We start from the raw sequence: 15,053 nt of genomic DNA, 5'->3' as shown, positions 1-15,053 counted from the left end.
TCAATGTTTCTCATGGTGACTGACTGTTGTGTTGCTCCATGTTCCTCATGGTGACTGACTGACTGTGTCGTGTTGCTCCATGTTCCTTATGGTGACTGACTGACTGTGTCGTGTTGCTCCATGTTCCTCATGGTGACTGACTGATTGACTGTCGTGTTGCTCCATGTTCCTCATGGTGATTTACTGTGTCGTGTTGCTCCATGTTTCTCATGGTGACTGACTGACTGTGTCGTGTTGCTCCATGTTCCTCATGGTGACTGACTGTGTCGTGTTGCTCCATGTTTCTCATGGTGACTGACTGACTGTGTCGTGTTGCTCCATGTTTCTCATGGTGACTGACTGACTGTGTCGTGTTGCTCCATGTTTCTCATGGTGGCTGACTGACTGTGTCGTGTTGCTCCATGTTTCTCATGGTGGCTGACTGACTGTGTCGTGTTGCTCCATGTTTCTCATGGTGGCTGACTGACTGTGTCGTGTTGCTCCATGTTCCTCATGGTGGCTGACTGACTGTGTCGTGTTGCTCCATGTTTCTCATGGTGGCTGACTGTAGTTGTGTTGCTACATGTTTCTCATGGTGGCTGACTGTAGTTGTGTTGCTCCATGTTTCTCATGGTGGCTGACTGACTGTGTCGTGTTGCTCCATGTTTCTCATGGTGGCTGACTGTAGTTGTGTTGCTCCATGTTCCTCATGGTAACTGACTGACTGTGTCGTGTTGCTCCATGTTCCTCATGGTGACTGACTGACTGACTGTGTCGTGTTGCTCCATGTTCCTCATGGTGACTGACTGTGTCGTGTTGCTCCATGTTCCTCATGGTGACTGACTGTAATTGTGTCCTCTGTCCCGCATGTCAGGATCATCCACGAGGCAGGCTACTCGGAGGAGGAGTGTAAACAGTACAGGGCTGTGGTCTACAGCAATACCATCCAGTCCATCATCGCCGTCATCAGAGCCATGGGACGACTCAAGATCGACTTTGGAGACGCCGCCAGAGCCGTGAGTGGGCTAGACATGATGATGATGATGGATTGCATTTATCAAAGCCTTCTGACTAAAACTATTATCATCTAACACACCCAATCACATGCCCAACACTGTTGATGCCATGGCAGTATTATTAATGCTATTGATGGTTATGATGGTAGGGATGATTTTCACAGTGGAGCTGATGATGACGATTGATGGTAATAGTGATGGTTGTGCTGACAGACTGCTCTCTCCCAGGATGATGCGAGACAGCTGTTTGTGCTGGCGGGGTCGGCAGAGGAAGGCTTCATGACGGCGGAGCAGGCCGGGGTCATCAAACGCCTGTGGAAGGACGGAGGGGTACAGGCCTGCTTCAGCCGCTCACGAGAGTACCAGCTCAACGACTCTGCAGCATAGTGGGTCACACACCACCTTGTCCTGCTCATACTGTCTTCTCAGAATGGTCTGACACACACACGCACACACACACACACACACACACACACACACACACACACACACACACACACACACACACGCGCGCGCACACAGCTCCTGCAGTTCCTCTTCCTTCCAAATTCTCTTCTGCTGGAAGTAAATAAATTCTCATTCTTCTGCAATAACCAAAGGCCTTGAGCAGTCCATTTATTACAGATGCCCGCCCACTCTCTGGCAGACGTATCTCTACTGCCTACAGTCCAGTCTGCTTGGTGTTTCAACCTTGAGTGAGACTGTCAATATTTGTTTTGTGTGGGGGTGTCACCCCTGTAGCAGGACTGTAACATGCAGGCTGCTGTGTGTCTGCTGATTCCTTGACCTTAGTATTTAGCACATGTAGCTGTCTAACAGCAGATTGCCCAGGGCTGCTGTGTTTACCAAACCCTGGTAGCAAAACACCACAGACAGAAGAGCTAGAAAACATGTCCAAATCCCTTTCAGTCAGTGGGCAGCGTTTGAGCTCAACTCCCTCGGTTCAGTTGTTTTTTTTCCTGAAGTGGTTGTTCTTTTTTCATACGCATTGTGCAAGAGCCTTTCCATTAGCCACTGAAGTCACCAGAGGGGCAGCCCCTGCGGTGTGTCATGAGAAACCCCTCCACCTTGTTTTGGAACGGAACAGACGTCACCGATTGGCTCTCTGGCCTTGGGTGCTGCAGCTGCTGGCCATTTCCAAATCAATACCCAGAATATTTTTGGCCAGGGCTACCACACACACACACACACACACACACACACACACACACACACACACACACACACACACACACAGACCAGCGTCACGTAGCCTGCCGACCGTCCTCTACAGCGAGGCTGCTGACCCCGATCTCTGCTGTTTGTTTGGGTTGAGTCTTGTGTAATTACTGCTTCCGTAATCTTTTGGAAGAGTAATACAGGGTAGGCTGTTTGCGCTGGGGGGGTTCTACTGTAGATTTACTGTTGAGGAGGGGGCAGGTGTGTGCGACAAGTCCAGAACTGAGCCCTATGTGGACTATTTGTGGAAAGATTTGCTTAGAGGGACCATTCTGAGACCATTCTGAGGGGCACTGATGGTGTGGAAGAGAGTGGGAAAAAATGTCACTTGTTTTTCCCAGTTCAAGATATAGAAGCAGACATGGTTCATGGCCAAACAAGATCTGTTTATTATTTGAATAGCTTATTGTCCTATTGTTCCATTGAAGTATGTGTATTGGATGCATTGACTCCCATCTAAACATTCTCTCTCTCCCCCTCCCCCCATTCTCCAGTTACTTAAATGATTTGGACAGGATATCCCAAGCCACCTATATCCCAACCCAGCAGGATGTCCTGAGGACCAGAGTCAAAACCACAGGCATTGTGGAGACACATTTCACCTTCAAGGACCTCCACTTTAAGTGAGCACTTCCTCGAAATCCCTTTTTAAGTGTCGTCATATTCCATACTTTAAATAGGTTAACTCAATCTACTTCCCTACTGTGCATAGAAATGTCCTTAGTCCAGTGGTTTCATTGTGACTGGATGACAGAGCTGACCATACAACATCAGCAGTGAATCATATGTTCTAGTGTTCCATTGGCTGATGCCAGAGAGGAAAGGGGAACGGTTGGCTCACTGGTCAATACCCATATTTCCAGTGTTGGGGATTAGTGAAGTACATGTAGTTCAACTAGTAATTGAACTGCATTTTACAGTAGCTTGGTGGTAGTTCAACTAAATTCAAATCTAGGTTGTGTTTTCAGTAGTTAACTGTTTTACTATGTAGTGGTGTAGCTAACTACTGGAACTACACAATACTTCTTTACCATGTAGTGGTGTAGCTAACTACTGGAACTACACACTACTTCTTTACCGTGTAGCTAACTACTGGAACTACACACTACTTTTTTACCATGTAGCGGTGTAGCTAACTACTGGAACTACACACTACTTCTTTACCATGTAGCGGTGTAGCTAACTACTGGAACTACACACTACTTCTTTACCATGTAGTGGCGTAGCTAACTACTGGAACTACACACTACTTCTTTACCATGTAGTGGTGTAGCTAACTACTGGAACTACACACTACTTCTTTACCATGTAGTGGCGTAGCTAACTACTGGAACTACACACTACTTCTTTACCATGTAGCGGTGTAGCTAACTACTGGAACTACACACTACTTCTTTACCATGTAGCGGCGTAGCTAACTACTGGAACTACACACTACTTCTTTACCATGTAGTGGCGTAGCTAACTACTGGAACTACACACTACTTCTTTACCATGTAGTGGCGTAGCTAACTACTGGAACTACACACTACTTCTTTACCATGTAGTGGCGTAGCTAACTACTGGAACTACACACTACTTCTTTACCATGTAGTGGCGTAGCTAACTACTGGAACTACACACTACTTCTTTTCCGTGTAGCTAACTACTGGAACTACACACTACTACTTTTGCAAAAATAAAAAATAATACCTGCCTAATTGTCACTTGAAACAGTTTTTTGTGTTAAATAGGCTAAATTACACATTAAAAGTAACTTTACTTAAGAAAATTATATTTTCCTTAATGGTAGCATTAGTGTAGCTTTACTACTTCCAGTGTGAAGTAATTGGTAGCTTGGTAAACTATATTTTCAAAGTAGCTTCCCCAACACTGCATATTTAGTTGTTTTATCACGTCTGGCCCCTACTCCACGTCCAATCGGATATCAAGCCCTTTAAAAATGCTCTTTCTCAGCAGTTTGTTCAGCCAAGCCACTCAGTGCAACTCAGCAGAGAGAACTATGTGGAGCCATTCCTGCGCAAACCATATCTAAGTACATTAGAGCCCCACAGCCCTCTGTGCCAATGGGTGGAAACTGGCTCACAAAGCGGGTGACATTATTAGAGCTTGTTCCCTTGGGTTGCGTTAATGTGTTATACAGCTCAAAGTGCAAATTTGTTACGGTATAAACAAGAATATGTTTTTTAAAATACAAAAACATTACATTTACGTACCCCACAATTATTTTATTTTTTAATTATACCCTCCCTTCTAAATATTTTATTCTGTGTTGAGCATTTCTACTGTATACCATCTCTCCACTGTATACCATCTCTCCACAACACAGAAAAGAAAAATGCACATGGTGGCCTGTTTAACCAACTAACACTTAAACCAATGTTTTCCCTAGTGGCCAATGGCCAATAAAGTTGTTTGTCTTGTGTGCGACGTGCCTGGAAACATGCTCCGTTTACATTGTGTGGTGCATTATCCACCACTTCCTCCTCAGGATGTTTGATGTTGGAGGTCAGAGGTCAGAGAGGAAGAAGTGGATCCACTGCTTCGAGGGTGTCACTGCCATCATCTTCTGTGTGGCGCTCAGCGACTATGACCTGGTGCTGGCTGAGGATGAGGAGATGGTGAGTTCCTGTCCAACCATGGACATTAAATAAGAGTACATGTACAGTACCAGTCAAATGTTTGGAGACACCTACTCATTCAAGGGTTTCTTTATTTTTACTATTTTCTACATAGAATACCAGTGAAGACATCAAAACTCTGGAATCATGTAGTAACCAAAAAAGTGTTAAACAAATCTAAATATATTTTAGATTCTTCAATGTAGCCACCCTTTGCCTTGATGACAGCTTTGTACACTCTTGGCATTCTTTCAACCAGCTTCACTTGGAATGCTTTTCCAACAGTCTTTGGCCTCTCTAGGCTAGGCGGGACGAATTCGTCCCACCTACGTAACAGCCACTGCCAGCCTGTGGCGCGATTTTCAAAACCTTAAAAATCCTATTACTTCAATTTCTCAAACATATGACTATTTTACAGCCATTTAAAGACAAGACTCTCGTTAATCTAACCACACTGTCCGATTTCAAAAAGGCTTTACAACGAAAGCAAAACATTAGATTATGTCAGCAGAGTACCAAGCCAGAAATAATCAGACACCCATTTTTCAAGCCAGCATATAATGTCACCAAAACCCAGAAGACAGCTAAATGCAGCACTCACCTTTGATCTTCATCAGATGACAACCCTAGGACATTATGTTATACAATACATGCATGTTTTTTTCAATCAAGTTCATATTTATATCAAAAACCAGCTTTTTACATTAGCATGTGACGTTCAGAACTAGCATACCCCCCGCAAACTTCCGGGGAATTCGCTAACATTTTACTAAATTACTCACGATAAACGTTCACAAAAAGCATAGCAATTATTTTAAGAATTATAGATACAGACCTCCTCTATGCACTCGATATGTCCGATTTTAAAATAGCTTTTTGGTGAAAGCACATTTTGCAATATTCTAAGTACATAGCCCAGGCATCACGGGCTCGCTATTTAGACACCCGGCAAGTTTAGCACTCACCATAATCATATTTACTATTATAAAAGTTTGATTACCTTTTGTTGTCTTCGTCAGAATGCACACCCAGGACTGCTACTTCAATAACAAATGTTGGTTTGGTCCAAAATAATCCATCGTTATATCCGAATAGCGGCGTTTTGTTCGTGCGTTCCAGACACTATCCGAAATAGTAAAGAAGTGTCGCGCGCAATTCGTGACAATAAAATTCTAAGTATTCCATTACCGTACTTCGAAGCATGTCAACCGCTGTTTAAAATCAATTTTTACGACATTTTTCTCGTAGAAAAGCGATAATATTCCGACAGGGAATCTCCTTTTCGGCAAACAGAGGAAAAAATCCCAAAGGCGGGGGCGGTCGGGGTCACGCGCATAAGCCCAGTGTCCCTTGATCGGCCACTTGAGAAAGGCGATAATGTGTTTCAGCCTGGGGCTGGAATGACGACATTCTGTTTTTTCCCGGGCTCTGAGCGCCTATGGACGACGTGGGAAGTGTCACGTTAGAGCAGAGATCCTTAGTAAATGATAGAGATGGAAAAGAAGTTCAAGAAATGGTCAGACAGGCCACTTCCTGTAAAGGAATCTCTCAGGTTTTGACCTGCCATTTGAGTTCTGTTATACTCACAGACACCATTCAAACAGTTTTAGAAAATTTAGGGTGTTTTCTATCCATATGTAATAAGTATATGCATATTCTAGTTACTGGGTAGGAGTGGTAACCAGATTAAATCGGGTATGTTTTTTATCCAGCCGTGTCAATACTGCCCCCTATCCTAAACAGGTTAAGGAGGTCCCACATATGTTGTGCACTTGTTGGCTGATTTTCCTTCACTCTGCGGTCCAACTCATCCCAAACCATCTCAATTGGGTTGAGGTCGTGTGATCTGATGCAGCATTCCATCACTCTCCTTCTTAGTCAAATAGCCCTTTCACAGCTTGGAGGTGTTGGGTCATTGTCCTGTTGAAAAACAAATGATAGTCCCACTAAGCCCAAACCAGATGGGATGGCGTAACGCTGCAGAATGCTGTGGTAGCCATGCTGGTTAAGTGTGCCTTGAATTCTAAATAAATCACTGACAGTGTCGCCAGCAAAGCACCCCCACACATCACATCTCTTCCTCCATGCTTCACAGTGGGAACCACACATGTGGAGATCATCTGTTCACCGACTCTACGTCTCACAAAGACACGGCTGTTGGAACCAAACATTTCAAATTTGGACTCGTCAGACCAACGGACAGATTTCTACCGGTCTAATGTCCATTGCTCGTGTCTCTTGGCCCAAGCAAGTCTCTTCTTATCGGTGTCCTTTAGTAGTGGTTTCTTTGCAGCAATTTGACCATGAAGGCCTGATTTCACACAGTCTCCTCTGAACAGTTGATGTTGAGATGTCTGTTACTTGAACTCTGTGAAGCATTTATTTGGACTGCAATTTCTGAGGCTGATAACTCTAATGAATTTATCCTCTTCAGCAGAGGTAACTCTAGGTCTTCCTTCCTGTGGCAGTTTCATCATAGCGTTTGATGGTTTTTGCGACTGCACTTGAAGAAACTTTCGAAGTTCTTGAACATTTACGGATTTACATGCCTTCATGTCTTAAAGTAATGATGGACTATTGTTTCTCCTTGCTTATTTGAGCTGTTCTTGCCATAGCCCTATTTAGTAAAAGACCAAATCCATACTATCTTCTGTATACCACCCCTACCTTGTCACAACACAACTGATTGGCTCAAGCACAACTTCTTATGGGCAGGTGGGTTTCGCCTGCCATATCAGTTCTGTAATACTGTAATACTCACAGACATCATTTTAACAGTTTTAGAAACTTTAGAGTGCATATCCTAGCTTCTGGGCCTGAGAAGCAGGCAGTTTACTTTGGGCACGCTTTTCATCCGGATGTGAAAATACTGCCCCCTACCCAAGAGGTTAAGAAGGAAAGAAAATCCACAAATTAACTTTTAACAAGCCACACCTGTTAATTGAAATGCATTCCAGGTGAATACCTCATGAAGCTGGTTGAGAGAATGCCAAGAATGTGCAAAGCTATCAAAGCAAAGGGTGGCTACTTTGAAGAATCTGAAATATAAAATATATTTTGCTTACTACATGATTCCATATGTGTTATTTCATAGTTTTGATGTCTTTATTATTTTATAAAGAAAACTCTGGAATGAGTAGGTGTGTCCAAACTTTTGACTGGTACTGTATATCTGTATGAAACCAGCCAAGTCCTGAACAAAAAATCGTTCTCAATATAATATTTACGTTAAACATGCATTTTCGTTCTGGCTAAGCTTCATTCTGGGTCTGTGAAGCTGTCTCTACGAGTCCAAACATGTTTCTGAGTATATCTCGATAGTCTAAAGAGGCTTTCTCTCCTCAACTCCTTTCCTTCATCTGCACTGATCTGAAAACATAGGATAAAGCTATATGGTGGACGTCCTAGCAGGTGTTTGCTTTCACCTGTCCCTTTTTTCCACATCAGTGCAGATGAAGGCCTGTAGCTCGAAGCCCCACAAAAACCATTGTCCAATGTTATCGTTTTCTCTCCATAGAACCGGATGCATGAGAGCATGAAGCTGTTTGACTCTATATGCAACAACAAGTGGTTCACAGACACCTCCATCATCCTCTTCCTTAACAAGAAAGACCTGTTTGAGGAGAAGATCAAGAAGAGTCCTCTAACTATCTGTTACCCAGAATACGCAGGTACAGTAACACAGCCAACCAGCCATGGTAGTCTATTGAATTTATTTTTTTAATTTTTATTTATTTCACCTTTATTTAACCAGGTAGGCAAGTTGAGAACAAGTTCTCATTTACAATTGATTGGTGATAAGTGTGTGACTTATCACTGGAGTTGTCTGTACATTTTCTATGATTTCTTTGTCATTTGCACAACTGAACAAATATAACTGAATATCTACATGAGTGGAAAGAGGATCTCATATAAACATATAACGCTGGTAATATACTGTAGTTACTGAACATATGCAGATGGTATGTTCCACCCCATCAGTGTTGTGACAGGAGACGTTCAACAGACATTAGTCACTTCTACCTTTTTAAAGAAACCAACGAGAACAAAACAAATAGCGGAAAGCCAGGAGGCAGGACATAGTGTTTCTCTATCACCTGTTCCCCCATAACACAACAGGGAGGATATCCCATTTCAACACAATTCCCATGAGGTCACTTCCTGTGGAATTGTGTTGTCTAAACTGGGGAGTATAAGAAATGTTGATCTTTTTGTTTCATGGTTGGTTTATTATTTTATTTTGTATGGATGACATGCTTGTTGAAGTCGGATGTTTACATACACCTTAGCCAAATTCCTGACATTTAATCCTAATAAAAATTCCCGGTTTTAGGTCAGTTAGGATCACCACTTTATTTTAAGAATGTGAAATGTCAGAATAATAGTAGAGAGAATGATTTATTTCAGCTTTTATTTCTTTCATCACATTCCCAGTGGGTCAGAAGTTTACATACACTCAATTAGTATTTGGCAGCATTGCCTTTAAATTGTTTAACTTGGATCAAACGTTTCGGTAGCCTTCAATAAGCTTCCCACAATAAGTTGGGTGAATTTTGGCACATTCCTCCTGACAGAGCTGGTGTAACTGAGTCAGGTTTTAGGCCTCCTTGCTCGCACATGCTTTTTCAGTTCTGCCCACAAATGTTCTATGGGATTGAGGTCAGGGCTTTGTGATGGCCACTCCAATACCTTGACTTTGTTGTCCTTAAGCCATTTTGCCACAACTCTGGAAGTATGCTTGGGGTCTTTGTCCATTTGGAAGGCCCATTTGCGACCAAGCTTTAACTTCCTGACTGATGTCTTGAGATGTTGCTTCAATATATCCACATAATTTTCCTCCCTCATGATGCCATCTATTTTGTGAAGTGCACTAGTCCCTCCTGCAGCAAAGCACCCCCACAACATGATGCTGCCACCCTCATGCTTCACGTTGGGATGGTGTTCTTTGGCTTGCAAGCCTCCCCCTTTTCCTCCAACATAACAATGGTCATTATGGCCAAAAAGTTATATTTCTGTTTCATCAGACCAGAGGACATTTCTCCAAAAAGTACGATCTTTGTCCCCATGTGCAGTTTCAAACCGTAGTCTGGCTTTTTTTATGGCAGTTTTGGAGCAGTGGCTTCTTCCTTGCTGAGCAGCCTTTTAGGTTATGTCGATATAGGACTCGTTTTACTGTGGATGTAGATACTTTTGTACCCGCTTCTTCCAGCATCTTCACAAGGTCCTTTGCTGTTGTTCTGGGAGTGATTTGCACTTTTCGCACCAACGTACATTCATCTCTAGGAGACAGAACTCCTGCCTGAGCGGTATGATGGCTGTGTGGTCCCATGGTGTTTATACTTGCGTACTATTGTTTGTACAGATGAACGTGGTACCTTCAGGCGTTTGGAAATTGCTCCCAAGGATGAACCAGACTTGTGGAGGTCTACAAATTTTTTCTGTGGTCTTGGCTGATTTCTTTAGATTTTCCCATCATGTCAAGCAAAGAGGCACTGAGTTTGACGGTAGGCCTTGAAATGCATCCACAGGTACACCTCCAATTGACTCAAATAATGTCAATTATCCTATCAGAAGCTTCTAAAGCCATGACATAATTTTCTGGAATTTTCCAAGCTGTTTAAAGGCACAGTCAACTGTATGTAAACGTCTGACCCACTGGAATTGTGATACGGTGAAATAATCTGTCTGTAAACAATTTTTGGAAAAAGTACTTGTGTCATGTACAAAGTAGATGTCCTAACCGACTTGCCAAAACTGTAGTTTGTTAACAAGAATTTTGTGGAGTGGTTGAAAAACGAGTTTTAATGACTCCAACCTAAGTGTATGTAAACTTCCGACTTCAACTGTATATACTGTCTTATTATGGGATGAATTCTAACTTGCTCTTCAATTCTCACTTAGTCTCCTATTGACATCAATTCATGACATAGTGAGAATGACTGAAGTAGAGGTTGGGATTCCCCCTTATGAGGAAAGCCATTAGAAGTGTGGGGGTTTTCTTGTTGTCTTGCGGCCAGGCTCCAACACGTACGAGGAGGCGGCGGCCTACATCCAGTGTCAGTTTGAGGACCTGAACAAGAGGAAGGACACCAAGGAGATCTACACCCACTTCACCTGCGCCACCGACACCAAGAACGTGCAGTTTGTCTTCGACGCCGTCACTGACGTCATCATCAAGAACAACCTGAAGGACTGTGGACTCTTCTAAGACCTGGATTTGATCGATGGAAGTTTTCTAGTGAGCCCGCCTTTTTTTTCATTCCCTTTCTCCATCAGTCTTTCCCTCTGTCTCTCCATTCTCATCGCTTCTCCTTGTGCGACATAGCCCTGCCCACGCAATGCAGACTTGTGAACTTGTGTCCGTATGTGTAAAGTGCTGGGGGATTGATGGGGGCTACATGGTTGAGGACACATGTCTGACTGGTGGCTGCCATGAGTGCTCACAGTGCCAGTGTTGAGGACTAACAAACATACCGTATGCTCACTCTACAGCAAGCTTGAAATGTCACAGCCACCAGTTCGATAGCTCAAACGGTTGGTACGTTGTCAATGTGGGAGGTCACGTGTGAAGCGAAGCAGAGAATCACTGGTTCAAGCTCAGTATGGGGACAGGGAGAGTGGAGGAAGCGAAACTGTTAGCAGCACACTGACGTCCGTTACAAGAGCGTGCTGCAGTCATAGCCAGGGGCGGTTTCAGGCAGGCTGCACCGTATTGTCCACATTGCCAATGTGCTAAACTAGTATGCTAGCTTTCCCAGATGGTGAGAGTTATCCTCAGGAGCTCTTGTTGTCGTGTGTATCTCTACCTCCTGACGACTGGCATCCAACTTCAAACGTTTTAAAATCAGTTGACGTGTTTGAATTGCACTGCTTCCAGGCTGCATTGGAGATGCAGTTTAGTTAAACCCTTTCATTATTAACTGCTTGTTAAATCTAATCATCTGAAATCAAGGCCCTCTTTATTCGGAAGTCTAATTAAATGTTCTGCTCCATTAATATGTTTGGGGGATGATCATGGCATGGTCAAACACTATTTTCAGGATATTTGAATGGAACGGCCTTTTGTACCGCCAAGCATTCAATAAAATCTAATGGTGTCTCTTTCTCTATTTCTCTCTCTAGGCGGTGAAAAGCCAGCATAATGTGCATTTTCGGGGGGGAAGATCAGAAGAATGGGGAGAATCAATTATGGACCATTGCTGTACTATATGCCACTTTTAATGGATTTATTTATGTTTTTGTCTTGGAACATTTTGAATTTGTGTTTAAACATTTGTGTTTGATGTTTATCATTTGTCAAATCATTTTCACACTTTTCTTTTTTGGAAGAAGAAGCTTGTTTTATTTAGTTTGTTCCTTTTTTATGCCCTCTGGAAAAGGAAGCTTGCCTTTTGGTCAAAATATTCCTTTTCTCCCTCCCCAATTGTTAGGGGAAAAGGATTTGCTTTGAGCTCAGTTTGTTGGTATTTGTGCCTTTGCATGTCCTTTTCTCTGCAGCCACTGACCAAATTGCTAGTTTTTTTGCCTGCTAAAATTGTTCCCACATAAAAGGTGAAACGTTTTCTGAGGGATATTAACAATCTTTTGTGCACATTCCCAACCAATTTAGTGGTGGGATTCCCTGTGGTCCGAAGGTGTGTGTCTCGATGGTGACCAACACAGCCCCGCCCACAGGCTGTCCCATACTGACAAAGGGATGTGGTTTTTAACAGTACACCATATCCAATGTGTATCCAATAGGGACCTAGCTAGGTCAAGGAGCTTACGTTATGCTGTGGAATTACAGAACAGCTAAACCAGAGTCATATTTTACTGTATATTTTAAGATTTATTTAAGGAGATTTCGGGGACTTGGTCTCTGCGATCACTGCAGAATCACAATTGTAAAGCAAAGTAAAAATGGATGGGGAACAGACACATGGTTAAGGTCTGTCACCAGCCTCAGCTGTTTGTGTTCTCCAACAGACAGGGAGCCTTTGTACACTCATTCCCTTATTTTGCTAATAAAACCCTTTACAAACCATCCAGTGAACCTGGCGTCTTCAGTGCTCTCCTGAGTTACAGTTGGTGAAAAGAGGGAGGGAGTCAACTTACTGCAGGTGAGTTTGAGCATTTCCTCTAGTCACCTTCATCTATTCATCCTTATGTCATGTAGTCACCCTCATCTATTCATCCTTATGTAGTCATCATTTTTGTTTTACCATCCTGTTTCTTTATGCCATGTTGATGTTACAATGATGTCACATGCTGACTGGCTGCCATGTCCAGTTGGCTGGGGAAAACCCCAAAATGAATCCTTCTGTTTAACTTTTGTTTTACTTCACACGGTGTGACACACTTCACTGTGGAACAGTGGTATAATGGGAGTGATTTTCCCACCATGCTAATTCCCAGTGTCTTTGATCCTTAACTTTTTTTTACTTTAACGTAGCGTAACATTTTTGAAATTCATGTGTTTCTTGAGTGTTTGGCACAAACGCATCCAAAACACATCACATCATAGTGTGTTTGATCAAGGAAACTGGCAAACTGGAGACAATTCTCCTTGTCTCTAGATTATTCTCCTCTGGTGGCATTTCCCTCTGTTTGAATATACAGCTGTATGGAGTGTGGCACTGCTGTTTATTGGGTGTTGAGTGATTGACAGCCTGTCATTGGGTTGTGGGTGACTTGAGGAGAGGCAGAGTCTGGTCAGTGGCCATGGTGACATGTTTGGTCATAATGACATAAAAAAATCACTTCCATTATCTCGATTCTCTAATCTCATTAGCCAGATTACCCTGCAGAGCTATTGTTGGTTTGGGTTTTCGGGGGCAACAAAACACTTTCATTTAGTTTACAGGTTCTTTATAACCTTTCATGTAGTTTACAGGTTCTTTATAACCTTTCATGTAGTTTACAGGTTCTTTATAACCTTTCATGCAGTTTACAGGTTCTTTGTAACCTTTCATGCAGTTTACAGGTTCTTTATAACCTTACAACTCAGAACAGCCTGTCATGAGAGACAAGGTTCTCAGCAACCTCCCACACGGCACACTGGTGGAATCAATGTTTCTATCGTCACTTCAATGAAATTACGATGAACCAACATGGAATAGACGTTGAATTGACGTGCGTGAGAGAGACCTACTCAGTTTCCATATCTAGTGAGCTTGTTCAGATTATCTGATACATATTTGTATTGGTCATAGATGTTATCCCAGATACACTGTTTGCAATGTAAATGAGTTGGCACTTTCCATAGGCAGAGACCACTACTGTCCACTTCTGTGACACACACTTGTGAGTTCCCATATCCCAAGTCAGATCTGGGCTACCTCAGGGGAGCGGTCGGAGGTATTGAACTGGCACAGATGCCCCTTAGCAGCCACACAACCCTTCAACGCTGTGGAGCGTTCACCTCTTCCTCCGTCCTTCCATCCCTGGCCAGATTGTCTTCAACCCGGGGATCTCTATTCTCTAAGGACTTTCTAAGGACTGGGTTGGGCACCATATTTTGCATATTGTGTGCACATGATAGACACGCTGATTTGCATCTATAGATGCGTGCACATCCCTGTGGCAGCGTGTCTGTGCAGGAAAGCTACATTTGCACAGTTTAGCTGTCATTACAATATGACAGAGAAGGAGGGAGAGACAGATGTGTGACGGACGGAGGGAGGGAGGAAGATGTATTTATGTGAAGCAGGGCTCAGGGATTTGGCTCCCGTGGGCGCCACGGTTGGGGGAGGTATATTTTTAGCACCCCGAAAATATGAGAACAAAAACAAACTCGGTGGGGTGGGCTTCGGCTGCGGCAGTGTGAAACACTGAAAAACAAAAGTGACACTGTTAATGAATGGGTAACGCTGAAGGACAGAGGGAGGTTGTGGTTTGTGTGTGTGTGATAGAGAACAATGGACGTATTATAACTGTACAGCGTTTACTCTTTGTTTACTGTGTCTGGTATCTCTGTATGAAGGAGCTGGCCGTTGGAGGGAGAAGACAGGCTTATCGGTGTGATCTGGTCCCGGTGGTGGCTGTGTTGGACCGGCCACATGGTTAAATTAGCCACACTTTGTCGGTCTGGCTGCCACCTCCAAGTCATCATGGGGTGTGTATTCACTCACTCGCACGTACGCACACAATCTGCAATGTTTGCTTTCAGTCTACCGGTATAGACACATTCACCTTCATGGAAGGACTCACCCCCCCCCCACACACACACACACACACACAC

The 15,053-nt window shown here is 43.3% G+C and overlaps 1 protein-coding gene across 1 annotated transcript in view; it reads left to right on the top strand.

Moving 5' to 3' along the window:
* LOC106576428 (guanine nucleotide-binding protein G(i) subunit alpha-1) overlaps positions 1-12,395 on the top strand; it is a 28,266-nt gene extending 15,871 nt beyond the window's left edge. Inside the window, exons 3-9 of the mRNA XM_014153608.3 lie at positions 854-995; positions 1,224-1,381; positions 2,708-2,836; positions 4,705-4,834; positions 8,352-8,505; positions 10,852-11,072; positions 11,957-12,395. Coding sequence (XP_014009083.1) covers positions 854-995; positions 1,224-1,381; positions 2,708-2,836; positions 4,705-4,834; positions 8,352-8,505; positions 10,852-11,042 — 904 coding nt within the window. The 3' untranslated portion in view covers positions 11,043-11,072; positions 11,957-12,395. The remainder of the gene's footprint in view (positions 1-853; positions 996-1,223; positions 1,382-2,707; positions 2,837-4,704; positions 4,835-8,351; positions 8,506-10,851; positions 11,073-11,956) is intronic.
* The last annotated feature ends 2,658 nt before the right edge of the window (positions 12,396-15,053 follow it).

The sequence above is a fragment of the Salmo salar genome, chromosome 17 (assembly GCF_965601325.2).
Source record: "Salmo salar chromosome 17, fSalSal1, whole genome shotgun sequence".
Classification (NCBI taxonomy): Eukaryota; Metazoa; Chordata; class Actinopteri; order Salmoniformes; family Salmonidae; genus Salmo; species Salmo salar.
Note: the sequence above shows the minus strand (reverse complement) of the source record. Positions and strands in the feature narration are given on the sequence as shown.